At 44.7% G+C, this 14,797-nt stretch overlaps 1 protein-coding gene across 2 annotated transcripts; it reads right to left on the reverse strand.

Annotated features, from left to right (window-relative positions):
- Positions 1 to 683: 683 nt before the first annotated feature.
- Positions 684 to 4,333, reverse strand: LOC123069929 (CXXC motif containing zinc binding protein). 2 transcript variants are annotated; one of them, XM_044492911.1, is made up of 5 exons: positions 4,033 to 4,333; positions 3,841 to 3,948; positions 1,964 to 2,131; positions 1,073 to 1,183; positions 684 to 976 (listed from the first exon to the last, which is right to left on the reverse strand). In XM_044492911.1, exons 1-5 carry the CDS (start codon positions 4,132 to 4,134, stop codon positions 935 to 937), a joined length of 531 nt encoding a protein of 176 aa, XP_044348846.1. In that variant the 5' UTR covers positions 4,135 to 4,333; the 3' UTR covers positions 684 to 934. The 2 variants fall into 2 exon arrangements, with proteins under 2 accessions (XP_044348846.1, XP_044348847.1); XM_044492912.1 differs by lacking the exon at positions 3,841 to 3,948 and having other exon boundaries at positions 4,033 to 4,304.
- Positions 4,334 to 14,797: the final 10,464 nt, after the last annotated feature.

A 14,797-nucleotide genomic window follows, 5' to 3' on the forward strand; every position in this document is an offset into this window, starting at 1 on the left:
TGGGTTGCAATTTAATTGCGTAAGCCGGGTCTTGAACTCAAGACCTCTTGGCTCCGATACCATGTACATGTAAAAATGCATACTCTAGCCAATGCAACCAAAAGACCAATCTGATGAAAGAGACTCGGCAGCACATTATACATCAACACTCTCCCTCACGTGTGGCTCCCTCGGGCCTAAATGTGGACCAAAAGTGGGCTGCAATTTAATTACATCAGCCGGGTCTTAAACTCAACACATCTTGGCTCCGATATCATGTAAAAGTGCATGCTCTAGCCAATGCAACCAAAAGACCGGTCTGATGGAAGAGACTAGCCGCACATTATACATCAACACAAAAATCATGTCCACATCGAACGAAAACCACCCAAAGCGGTATCGAGGGGCTAAAGTTATCCGGTTTGACAAGTTAAGGGACTAAATTTTGCTGGTTTTGAAGTTGAAGGACATTTCTAGACTTTCGAAGGAATTGAGGAATGAAAAATATACTTATCCCATTAAATAAAGCGGCAACGCTTCCAATTTAAGAATAAATAAATCCAGATGTGAGTGCGTAAAGTGATCAGATTCGAGCAGTGCACATGTCCGGTATTTAGATCTATGACAACAAGAGCATCAAATATCAAATTTTAGTTATAAGAACTTCAGCCACATAATTTTATGATTTATATGGTAGAGCCATAGATCTAAATAATTTTATGATTGATATGGTAGAGCCATAGATCTAAGTTTGAAACCACTGATAGGCAGAATATTCAATTTTTCCAAACAGGAGGCCACATCACTGCAAGCTTAACCAAATTCATGGCAAATCCACCGAATCATGGGCATGAACTTAGTTCAAATACAAAATCAACATCGAGGATTCAACTTTGTAGATGCGCTTTACACATCTCTGACTCCAATGTTTGAAGAGCCCAAGAGAAACTGGATCTTAGACATATCTGGTCTTCCCATGAAAACCCTGCTTCTTCACCTGTGAATTCATCGTGTACAAATATGTCAAGAATTGATTGATGCACTTTCCAGCTAAATTAACCTCTGCTAGTTTAGCAAATGAGTGTTTCTATACCACTTTGAATGTTGACTGCAGCTTGGATAGAGCGACAGGGCACTCTCCCTTCTCATCATACTCATCAAACTCTCCTTCAGAAAGATCAATGTCAAATGGTGTCCCATGTACCTTAAAGAAGAGGGAGATTATTAGAACACCAATAAACCATAACAAGCATGCTGCGAGAGTGAGGAACACATAGATTGTCAAATATAGCTATCAAGCAATGCTTACTTGCTTCATATGATAAACTAAAATCCACATATCTGCAGTACATAAGGGTAGTGGTACTGGGTAACTGCAACTCAAGCTCTTAGTTTGATTACAAGTTGTGCCTTTCGATTTGGGTGGAGCATAGAACAACGTAATTACTTTCTTTTATATATACTATGTGGGATGAAGAAACACACAATTTGAAAGAGTCCAGGAAGAACACATACAGAAATCACAGATATGTTTGTCAAAAAACAAGGCGTATTGTTTTCTGTTCGTGGAAAAGAAGACAGGCAATGAATAAACTAGAAGGAATATCTGTGTTCTCAGATGCAATATAAACAGAGGTATCATTGTGATGTAAACACATTATATTAGTTCTTTTTTGTTCAATGACACACATGATATTAATTCATAAGCAAAATGATGCAAAAACCAATAATACATAGAAGCAACCATGAATTCATCAGCAGGTACATAACAGTGAAACCAATGAGTCAAGCTCGCACTGAACAAGTGCAACATTAGAGCTCAGTTCTAGCCTTCTAGCACATAAATTGTCTGGGCAAGATTAATTACTAGTTACAAATCAATATAGTAAGCTGACTGCAAAAAAAATCCAGCACATTCTTTTATAATGTGACCATACAGACTGTTAATACTCGTGGATGTGGTGAAAGATCAATAAATACTTACAGATTCAGCCTTCCAGCCATTACCAAAAGCGAACTCAATAGGTTCATAGCCTCTGCATTCAAAGACCATCAAACAAGTCATCTCTCCTTTCTGGCTCTGCTCAGCAGTCAGTGGTGTTCCCTGCCCAGGAATCATCACAACTGATCCATCCCTCGAACATAACTTGCACTGAAAGAAAACCAGAACACCGTACTGATAAGACATATAACGATATCACAAAAGTATGTACTGGAGGAAGTTTTTTGCTCCTGTACACATTCCCTAGAAAGATCTAGGGAAAACAAAGGCAGGAGCCTTTCAAAAGTCACTAAGCAATATAATCTACCATCAGGTAATAAAACATTCAGATTTAAATTATATAAATCATAAAATGGTTTGCCATAGAAGTGCCTATTTGACAAAGTAGTATTATGGATCCTATGAAGTCCCTTAAAAATCGAAAATACGAGATGCTTAAGCTTCCAACAAAACTAATGTGCAACAGAGTACTTCTCTAGCAAGGTGCAGGTGTAATGACACCAAGAGAAGGGTGTTCTACCAGCAGTTTGAAATCCTTTATATTTGGTGAAGCTCATTGCCATAGGGCATTTGAGATGCATAGTGTGTCCTTTTAAAAAAGTTAGCACATGAATCTGTAATCAAATACTCCCTACTAAAGTTGCACTAAAGCTGCACAAAGTAATATGGACAGAGGGAGTACTCTCTTTGTATCTCAAAGACTGAAGGACAGTGAGCTAGCTGTCTGCTTTTAAAACGTCCTGATGGTTCCTACTGTCAATTCTAGCCAACCGGGAGAGACCGATGTTTATCCACTAAATAACTGGTTCAATGAAGGTCCATAATAAATAGACAAAAGGAAACCATATATTAATAATACCCATTACCCACAGAAATCAAATAAATCTGTCTATCCCAGACACGTTTAGTGATAGCAATGGAGAATTGTAAGCAGATTGGTACTGTAAGCAAGTATATTGTGTCCCTGCTGTTTAAATAAAGATATCAGCTTGCAAACTAAACTTCCATTAAGAAAATAAAAAACAAAATAAGATCGCCCTGTGTTCAATTGTTCAGTACTCATTATTCAAAAAAAAAGGGAGTGTCAGAAACAGTGCCAGCAATAACAAAGCCCCAGACAACACATGCAGTGTTGCAGGCTAGAAACGAGAGTTACAAGACAGTCAAAGTTCTCTAGCATAAGCAAAGTAAACAGTCCTCCCAAAATAAGTCAAACTGACAGCTTGATGCCATCAGTCCACCTTGGATTTGTTTCATCCAAAAGATGGGCATCCTTTTGTTAAAATCCAATTCACAATATGAACATGCTATATGCGTCGTTGAAGGCCTCATAAGATAATTTAAACTATTACCACATAAACAAGCAGACAGAACACATATTATATATATAAATTGTTTGGACTTCACTTGCAAAATCACATGAAACCAAAATTATCACCACACAATAGCATAGACTTAGAAGAGCTTACCCAACGTCACACAGTAACAAAATTCCTGGACATGTATGCCAATCGTAGAAGATGGCACACCTATGTTCTTAACTCGAACACAAACTGATCCTCCACCAGACTATTCGATCTTCCCCATTTTGGTTCAAAATAGTTCAATCCCCATCTTAATGACACCTGGCATCAAACGGTGTAAACAGAGAACAGACTACCAAATCCCACACGGAAATTTCAACCCTATTAATTCTGCGAACAGTACACACAACACAGGAACAAGCCTATCGATCCTATCAATGCAGAAACCCGCATTTCCAGTCTCATCGACGACATAAAAAGTATTTTCCACAGACAGAAAGCTAAGGGCACATATGAATGAGTCCAGAGGAGGCATGCGGTGACAGAAGGTGGCACCTTCTGGAGGAGATTGGAGGTGCCTTTGCCGGTGGGCAGTTCGACGACCTCGTTGAGGGAGACGCAGGTGGTCTTGGCGCTCGTCTCTCCGCAGCTCTCGCACCGCAGCTGCGATCGATCGGACGCAGATACGCAATCGCCGTCAGAATCATCCGAATCGTAGAGAGATGTAGGCGGAGTCAGGAAGCAAACCTTGAAGTAGTAAGGGTAGCTGGGGTCGTCGCAGCCGCCGCGGGGCTGCAGGTTGGTGAGGCCGTCGAGCTCTGCCCCCACGAGCAGCGCGAAGAACACCATCTCCCCTCCGGTCGACGGGGTTGCCGCCGCCTCCTCCTCTTTCAGTCCTCGCTAGGGTTGGGGGCTTGGGTGGCGTCGGTGGCAGGCGAAGGCTTGAGAGGAGAAGTGGGTGGGTTTGGGTTTGGGTTTGTGTGTTCGCTTTGCCTTCGTTCCGGGGGAGAAGGGGACGGGGGAGGAATATGTGTTTCTTTTCTTTCTTTTTTTCTTTTTTGCGGATGGGAAGAATATGTTTGGTCGCTCTGCGCCTCTCGCCGTTTCGGAACAAGTTGGACAGGAATGCCCCTGGATTTTTTATCCTACGTACACCTTCGTTCTGGTTTATTTTTGGGTCCCGATAACTGCCACACGTGTGGTGTATCGGATAGTTGTGTCACACGTCTCGTGTGGCATGGACAGAAACCAGCCCACACACCTACGTGTGGGCAAAATAACTAATGCCCACACACATCTTTTTTTCCCTCCTGAACCCTCTCACACGCGTGCGTGTGGGCGAAGTTGATAATGCCCACACGCCCGTATGTCAGGCCTCGTACCCTTCTGGTCCCGCACGCGACGCGTGACGCCCACCACGCGCCCGCAGTTGCCATGGTCCAGACCCTCGTCCATGTTCGTTTATCTGCAGTTGCCATGTCGCTGAACTACGGTTGCCATGTCGGATAACTGCAGTTGCCATGGTTGCTCAACTGCAGTTGTCATGTATGGTCTGATCTAATGTAGTTGCCATGATTTCATAACTTTAAGAGTTGCCACATACTAACACTAGGCGGTTGAGAGAGTTGCCATGTGCTCACAAGCATGCTAGGGCAGTTGCCATGTAAAAAGGAAGAGTTGCCATCTGCTTACGTGCACGTTATAGCAGTTGCCATGTACGTGCACGTTGGGGCAGTTGCCATGTACCATGCAAAAACACATGGCAACTCGGTAAAAGACAGTTGCCATCTGCTTACGTGCACACTAGGCAGTTGCCGTGCATCCTGCAAAAACACATGGCAACTCGGGTAAAAAAAGAGAGTTGCCACCTGCTTATAAAGCACATTAGAGGCAGTTGCCATGTGCGCTGCAAAAACACATAGCAACTAGCAGCTTACGTGGGAGAGGAGACGCGCGTGTGGGCGAGATGGCAAATGCCCATACACCAGCCCTTGTGCGTGATTGAAAACTGGTGTGTGGGTGAACTGCTAAACGCCCACACACCGGCCCCTCCGTGTGGTAAAACGAATGTGTGGGCGAACTATGTCACGCACCACACACACGCCTTGTCCTACGTGGCACAGAAAATCAGCCAAATTATGTCAAGATTCGTGTATATAGTACTGGACGATGATGGATGCGTGTGGTTGAGATGATCAACGCCCACACATGTGGGCGTTAACATTTCCGTTATTTTTTACTCTCTCCGCCTCATAATATAAGAGTGCCAAAAAAACGTCTTACATTATAAAATAGAGGGAGTAGTTAACTACTCCCTCCGTTCCTAAATAATTGTCTTTTTAGATATTTCAACAAGTGACTATATACGGAGCAAAATGAATGAATCTACACTCTAAAACATATCTACATACACCCGTATGTTGTAGTCCATTTGAGATGGCTAGAAAGACAATTATTTGAGAACGGAGGGAGTATAAACTATCGTAAATGATAAGCGTCACACATATGACACGAAACACTTCGTCTCTGACACTTTTTATAACTAAAATTGGCATCAGGATTTTTTTTTGCCATACTTCTCATTCGCGTTTGCTTTTCTCAAAGTCTTTCGGTTTCCAGTCCGATCGTTGAACTTTATAGTTCCGCATGTGGTACTAACAGACGTGTCATTCATGCATCCTTAAGGGCATGTACAATGGTGGCATATGGATATAGATACCCCATGACAAAAGTAGCTTGAGGTATCTATATTGATTTTTTCTCTTCAATGCAAGCTACTACTAGTGAGTCTCATCAAATAATAGAAAGTAGACTCTTACTACACATGCATCCCTACTTTTCACTTCAGCTTTTTCAGCTTTATGCACTGGACCATATTTTTTCTCCCCAAGTATCCGTCTCTTGCAGAGGATCCCGCTGCTCTTCCGAAACTACTTTTTCTTTTTCTGACATCCGATCCTACATGGCGTATGGGGCTGCGACGCCCCCGATTCAATCATACACTAATCATACACACAAATGTGTATGATCAAGATCAGGGACTCACGGGAAGATATCACAACACAACTCTAGACACAAATTAAAATAATACAAGCTTTATATTACAAGCCAGGTGCCTCGAGGGCTCGAATACAAACGAGTCAGGGGAAGCAACATTCTCTGAGTACAGACATGAGTTTAACAAGTTTGCCTTAAGAAGGCTAGCACAAAAACAACAACGATTCAAAAGGCAATACCTCCTGCCTGGGAGCCTCCTAACTACCCCTGGTCGTCGGCGTCCGTTAGTTAGTAGTAGGCACCCTCGGGGTAGTAGTAGCCCTCGGCGATGGCAACGGTCTTAGGGGCTCCGTCATCTGGTTACATCAAACGGATATGGGGGGGGGGGAGAAAGCAAAGCAAACATGAGTACTCATCCAAAGTACTCATCAAGCAAGGATCTACACTACATATGCAACATTATCAAAGGAAGCCTGTATATGTGGACTGGGCTGCAGAAATGCCAGAATAGAGGGGATCCTAGTCCTATCGAAAACTAGCATCTTCAACATCTTCAGCGGTCTTGCAGCATTAGAAGAGTGCAGATTAGCATAAAGTAAAGTAGTAGTAGTGTCATCAACCTCGCCCGGAGATCCTTCCTCGACTCCCTGCGAGAAAGCAATCCTAGAGTCATACTATCCATTTCTCATCTCAAGTATCTAGTTTTAATTGTATCGACTGGGATACAACTCCGAGTGTCTGTTACCGCAGGACAGGCTATCGATAGATGTTTTCTTCCCTGCAGGGGTGCACCAATTTACCCACCACGCTCGATTAACTCCGGTTGGACACACTTTTTTGCGCCATGCCCGGCCTCGGCCAAACGATACGCCGCAACCCGACCTAGGCTTAATAGAGAGGTCAGCACGCCAGACTAAACCTATGCCCCCAGGGGTCTTGGGCCATCGCCCCAGGAACTCCTGCACGTTGCGTGGGTGGCCGGTGAGCAGACCTAGCCCCCTTATACAAGGTAAGGCGTTCCAGTCCAACCCGGCGCGCGCCGCTCAGTCGCTGACGTCTATTAAGCTTCGGCTGATGCATACGACACAGAATGCCCATACTATGCCCACGTGATGGTTAGTGCTATCAGGCCAGAGGCCCCTCGGATCAAATATCCAAATCATAGTCGATTAGGAGCACGCGATAACGAACAGAGACCCACGATCGATGCAACCCCGTCGCCCCATCTCGAGGACTTGCGGCAAGGGCTAAGAATGCCCGGCCACGCCTCGTCATAAACTCACGGGCACCCTCCAGGTCAACCCGTATCCCCACATCACATGCTTGCGCAGGTACCCCTCAGGGCTTATCCACTTTAATCAGTAAAAATAGTAATGTAAAGGTAACCTGTGTGGCTACCACATCAAGAAAGAACCTGAGGCATCACCCTCATTGGATTCCCACCTGCTGTAAACATCAAGGTGAACATAAGAGGAAATCATCCTGGAGGTTCACACTTGAGGTGTTGCACGACAGCGTCGTTATCGGAAGTGGAAAAGGAGGAATTACCCTCGATGACCACGACCGGGTAACTACTCCATAGAGTTAGCATTAGAAGTGCTAACGAGGTATCACCCTCAGCACTCGATAGTAACGCTGCGGTGTCGTACAATTAAGGGGAGTGTTGTGCGATGCCAGGGCCTGGTCTTCAATCCCGTTGATCGGGTCTTCTGATAATCCAGCGGGGCATTTGGGTCATCATGGGGTCTCTAATGGGTCTCTAACCAGCCTATACCAAGCAGTTTAGAATAAACAGGTAGGTAACAATAGCAGGTTACAAAATCAGGCTATGCATCAGAATAGGTAAAGCAGCAGCAACAACAATTTCTAATGCAAGCATAAGAGAGAAGAGAATAGGCGATATCAGAATGTTCAAAGGTGGGGTGCTTGCCTGGTTGCTCAGCGGCAAAGGCAAGGTCGTCAGTGGTGTCATCGGTGACGTAGTCGATCACAGGGACAACATCGGTCTCGGGGTCTACCGAAGAGAAGAGGGGGGAGAAACAGATAAATACACAGTAATCATATGCAACACAGAGTATGCTATGCTAACGTGCAGTGCAGGGTTGCCTAAAGATATGTCTAAGTCATATTAGTTATTTTAGGTTTTAAGTTGGATTTATTAACCAGTTCATATGCACTATTCATCTACCGGAAACGGGCTAAAAATTACGGGTTCACCTACGTATAGGGTTCCGACATGGAAACAGACGACACAATCAAATTCGTCTTGTCGTTCTGAGCAACTTTCATGTACAAAGTTTTTCGATCCGAGCTACAGTTTATTTTCTACGAAATTTCAAAAATTAAAACATTTTCTGGAATTACCTAAATTAATAGAAATGGAATTATGACATCAACATGACTAGAGGATGACGTTAGCAGTCAAGTGGTCGGCTGACCAGGTCAAACCTGACCTATGGGTCCAGTGGGACCCACATGTCAGCCTGTGTTAGCCTAATAGTAATTAAACTAAACTAACAGGCTAATTGGAGGGGCGCCCCTGGTGTCAGTGACTAACTAATTACTAATTAATTAACAGATTTTAATTAGCAGATTTATTTACTTTAGAATGTTTTAAACAAGGAGGGCCCACACGTTAGTCTCACTGGGCAGCCCAGTCAGTAGTTGACTGGGTCAACCCAGTAGACTGGGGCCCACGGGGCCTGCTGGCAGTGACCCTGGGGTGGCCCCAGGTGTGCCACGTCGGCGGTGGCTGGTGGCTCAACGCCGGCGACGCCAAAACACGGCGGAGGGCCTCGGGCCTCGTTGGATTTCGTCCATGGGCGATCGTTTTGCGCGCGCGAGAGCGCGTTCGAATGGGCAGAGCTGCGCGCGTCGAACTACGGTGGTGGCCCGGCCGGCCGGAGACGGCGGTGGTGAGTGGCGAAGCGGACGCCGGAGTTCGGGCGTCATCGGATCCGACACTGCACGACACGGGGAGGCGCGCTAGGGGTCTCATTAGACTCGCACGAGCTCCAGGAGCTCGATGTTGGGCTCGGCCACACGTGACCGTAATGGAGGCCACGTCGGCGAGCTCGTCGGTGGCAGCGGGTTCAGGCGCAAGCGGAGCGACGACTATGACACGAGCTAGGGGATCTAGAGGGCAGAGGAGGGAGGCGGCTCACCTAGCGGCTCACACGAAGGCCCTTGACAGGTTAGTAGCAGCAGAGGAGCTCGACGGCGAGCACCGGAGTTGAAGAAGAAAAGGCGATGGCGAACGACAGCTGCAGGGCCTCCCCGCTCCAACTGAGGGCACCGGGCAACGAGGCGGTCGCCGGCAGACCGTCTGGACACCATGGAGGAAGCAGCAGGCACTGGTGGCCACGGCGAGCAGCAAGGCACGACGGCGACGGCGCTCGGTGACGGATCTGAACGAGGAGAAGATGCGAGGAGCGAGCGAGGGAGAGGGGAACTGGGGGCACTAGGGTTCTTCCGGGGCGGGGGCGACCTGGTAGGTGCAGGGAGGGGCCGGATGGCCGCCCCATGGCCATCGGCGGCCACGGATGGCGCGCGTGTCTCAACCCAGCCCCTCGTGAACAGAGGTAAGGGACGGTCAGGGTAAAAGGGCTGGGCTGCACTGTTGCGCGGCTGGTCCAAGTGCACAGTGCAGCCTGGCCTTTTGTTTTCTTTTTTTCTTTTATTACTTTATGTTTTCTATTTTTGTTTGTGTTTTGTCTTCTCTTTTTATTACAGAACACTTTTTGCAAAATATGAGACTTGCCTACATAAATACTATGCAATATCTACCACTGTTAGAAAATGGTGGAGGCAGTTGGATTTCATATAAATTTTGTATTAAATAAAATGGATTAACCCTTGTTGTTTTGGTACTGTTTCTTACCATTTTAGTCACTTAACTAATTTAGTAGAAGCTGATTATAATTTTAGAATTATCCCTGGATTATTTACCATATTATGAACATTTTAGCTCCTGGATTTGAACAACTTTTATTTTCACCCTGAATTTAATTGAGGTTTGAATTAGGAGTTTGAAATGCAATATGATGCAATGATGATTAGGCACTGTTAAACCTGCTGACATGGCATTAACTAAGGGTGATCACTGTAGTGTGATACTGGGGATGTTACAATCTCCTCCATTACAAGAAATCTCATCCTGAGATTTAAGTGGGGAATAGAAAAGTAACTTCGGAAGAACTGACCCTTGTAGTGTTAATTACCTGGTGAACAATTCAAGGAATGTGGCAGAAGTATCTCTCGAGTTGAAACTTAAGAAAACATCGAGAGGAAATTATGAAGGTACAATAAGAAGTTTCAAGCGAATGGACAACCGATCGATACATGAACAGTGTGTGAGAAAGGGGTTCAAACCATCGAGAATAGATCATCTCTCGGAAAGTGGCTTGCGAATTACATATGAAGTCAAGCGCGAGGAATAACTTTGGAAATAGGGAGGTAGGAGAGAGCCAAGTTTCAATCCTGTGGAACTGTGGGTTATGGGCCCACCATGTGGGTTAAGAGTAGAAAGAGTGGTGACATCTTGCACGGTCATGATAGCAAGGCATGTCAGAGCATAGCCTGTCAGTTTTACTGGCAACAGCGTCGGTACCAAGGGCGAGGGACGAAGAGAACCATTTTCCTACTCATTGAACGAGGCAGACCAATAGGGAAAGTTCTCGTCCATCGGTGGTTACCGGAATGTCGTCACAGTAGCAATAGGGTCTTACTGATAGAGTTGTACACCAAGATGTTTAACTGAGCAGGGAATTATCTCGGCTCAGATAAGTTAGCTTACAGGAAAGGTTAAACAAAACAATGGAAAAGAAAATGTGATTATTCATTTAATCAGAACAATGGAAAGGTAAAAGTGTTTAAAGACAAATATCAGGAGTATATCCTTCCAAGGACAAGCAGATGGTGATATCCATGCCATGATAGTAAGTAGATTACCATTTAGGTAAAGGGGAGAGGAAATTCATGACGTTACCCATATAACAATGTTTGGATAAGTGGACAATAAACATCTAGCATTGCGCCTCCAATGTTCTTAATGATGTTCGGAGTACCACAGTCATGCTTCGGGATAGCATTGACATGGTCATTAGGTAAAGGTCGGACCTTGGGAACTCAAAGGATCCATCTGAAATTTTTAGAACATCTCATGCAATTTTATCAGGGAAAGATGAGCAGGTGGCCGATGGATTCATCAACAATCCATCGACATGTCAAAAAGGATGTATTTTCCTTTATGATCTTTGTGTTGGGGGTAAGGCAATAATGTTATCGATGATAACACAAATCATCAAGGGACAAGGATGGTAAGTCTCATCATGAATTTGATCGATACATTGGAAGAGCTGAGAATGATGATGATGAGGATCACGGCACATTTGTCGAGAGATTTCATGAAGATGTAATCGGTCGGCGGTGACATCAAGTCACAGGAATGATGAAGCGAAAGGTTAGTGGAGCCATGGGTATGACACAAACTCGAAACCAAGCTTGCTGTTCATGGCGAAATGATATGATGAGGAAGATCGATGTAAGCTTAGCTAATCGTCGAAAATTATGCTCCGAGACGAAGGACCAGATATCCCAGTTAAAATTTAGCACGATAATTATATAGCCGATCAAGCTAGGAATGACTTACAGGATTATTAAACTCATAAGCAACGAAGATTACTTAGAGTTATTGAATCAGAGTGCGGAATCAATTCACTTATCGGTGTTCTCGAGTGACTAATAACTCAGAACCCAAGGGAAATCCAAAATTCGTGAGAAGCAATACTAGATGAAGACTCATAGGAAGCAACACAGTTATTTGATATTCTCGAGATACTGGAGGGTAATACTCGAAGGAAGATCAAAATAGAGGTTGAGGAGATGTGTTGATTGGTAGAAGACAAGTGCTTTAACTTGTCTGAGAAATGGAATCAAGGAGAAAATATGGTCGGAACCACAATTTCCAAGGATCAATCCGCAGATACCAGATGATATTATATCAAGGAAAAAGTTGTTATTACAAGGAGCTTCCATGGTAGGATCTACATCGTGTCCATGGGCATGAACACAAAGTTCAAGGTCGACTCCCACTTTTCCAATGCATAACCTTTCATTCAATTCATGTTTCAAAATGGCATTAGTGTTGAGAATTTTACCCGGTGAAATACCAGAGGAGTAAGACCCATGAAATCTTTCGGGTTAACAGGATTTATGGAAGGCATAGGTTCAACCCATAGGGGCATCTTAGGAAGATATACCACAATCTTCAGGAGTAAATAACACAAGCTCGAAAGCAGAGCATGGTTCGCAGAGGATACAATTTAACAAAGGCATTAAGTATCGGGGGAAGAACTCGCAAATTTTTTGAATGTGAAGGACACCATCAGATAATAATCCAACAAAGGATTTGACGGTCCACAAGGATCTGAGGTGAGTATCGCTACTCAACCAGAAGAAGAAAGAATGCAAGGCATCAGATTATAGAAACATCTGGATAATTTGAAGTATATAAAATACAAAGGAATTGCGATTTCTATATCAGGGATCGGAAGCAAAAAAGCTCTGATCAAGACATGAGCAAGTAGAATCGAACTAGATGGACAAGCAATCAAGGTTTGACTTGCCGAGAACCAGCTCATGTCCGGAGTGACGTCTGAGCCAAAACGACAAATTCTAGTTTTGACTGAGGATTGTGAGCATCTGCAACATATTGAATCAACTGTCTCAAAATGATAGTGACAATGGATGCTAATAAGATTACTAGACTTATGGGATTAACCATAATGCAAGCAAGTAAGAATTTCAACAACAATAGGCTGCTGAGGATTTTCGGAGGATCGAATGGTATTTCAAAGACTTTTATGAAACACATGAACAACTGGGGATGAATGAATCCCCGATAATTGTGAGGAATTATTCATATGTGTATTCATGCGGAAAAGGAGCTGCAACGCAGCAGACACAATGGATTATCGAAATATCTGAAGTATTACAAGGTATCTTGTAATAACAAGATCAACGGGGAATGATTGTATGAATGGCAAGTGTACGTGGTTATCAATAGGGGGTTTATCTGTGATATGGAATTGCAACGGCGAAGGGCACAAGGGTTTTGGGGAAACATCATAGGGTATCTTCAGAGTCTTCTGATGAACCAAGCGATCATCTAGCATGAGGAGCTCTCCGGGAGGAAGCGGTTACAAGAACCTAGAGTTAGAGTTAGTAAAATCCTTTAACCCGAATAGAAGAGACATCAGTGTCCCAGAGTAAAGGTTGAGGAGTAAAAGATCCTAACACCACCCAATGGCGACGTGGGCCCGTAAGATGCATAACCATGTTAGTAAAAGTTTTTCAATGACTAGACTCAACTTCGGCCAAGCAGTTGGAAAGGGGGCTACCTCAGTTGGTTCTGATACCAACTTGTGACGCCCCCGATTCAATCATACACTAATCATACACGCAAATGTGTACGATCAAGATCAGGGACTCACGGGAAGATATCACAACACAACTCTAGACACAAATAAAATAATACAAGCTTTATATTACAAGCCAGGGGCCTCGAGGCTCGAATACAAACGAGTTAGCGGAAGCAACATTATCTGAGTACATACATGAGTTAAACAAGTTTGCCTTAAGAAGGCTAGCACAAAAACAACAACGATCGAAAAGGCAATGCCTCCTGCCTGGGAGCCTCCTAACTACTCCTGGTCGCCGGCGTCTGTCACGTAGTAGTAGGCACCCTTGGGGTAGTAGTAGCCGTCGGTGGTGGCAGCGGTCTCAGGGGCTCCGTCATCTGGTTACATCAAATGGATATGGGGGGAAAAATAAAGCAAAGCAAACGTGAGTACTCATCCCAAGTACTCAGCAAGCAAGGATCTACACTACATATGCAACATTATCAAAGGAAGGCTGTATATGTGGACCGGGCTACAGAAATGCCAGAATAGAGGGGAGAGCCTAGTCCTATTGAAGACTAGCATCTTCAGCATCTTCAGCGGTCTTGCAGCATTAGAAGAGTGCAGACTAGCATAAAGTAAAGTAGTAGTAGTGTCATCAACCTCGCCTAGAGATCCTTCCTCGACTCCCTGCGAGAAAGCAATCCCAGAGCCATACTATCCATTTCTCATCTCAAGTATCCGGTTCTAGTTGTATCATTCGGGATACAACTCCGAGTGTCCGTTACCGTTGGACAGTCTATCGATAGGTGTTTTCTTCCCTGCAGGGGTGCACCAACTTACCCACCACGCTTGATTAACTCCGGCCGGACACACTTTTCTGGGTCATGCCTAGCCTCAGCCAAACGATACGCCGCAACCCGATCTAGGCTTAATAGAGAGGCCAGCATGCCGGACTAAACCTATGCCCCTAGGGGTCTTGGGCCATCGCCCCGGGAACCCTTGCACGTTGCGTGGGCGGCCGGTGAGCAGACCTAGCCCTCCTTATACAAGGTGAGGCGTTCCAGTCCAACCCAGCATGCGCCGCTCAGTCGCTGACGTCTATTAAGCTTCGG

The sequence above is a fragment of the Triticum aestivum genome, chromosome 3B, assembly GCF_018294505.1.
Source record: "Triticum aestivum cultivar Chinese Spring chromosome 3B, IWGSC CS RefSeq v2.1, whole genome shotgun sequence".
NCBI classification, from domain to species: Eukaryota; Viridiplantae; Streptophyta; class Magnoliopsida; order Poales; family Poaceae; genus Triticum; species Triticum aestivum.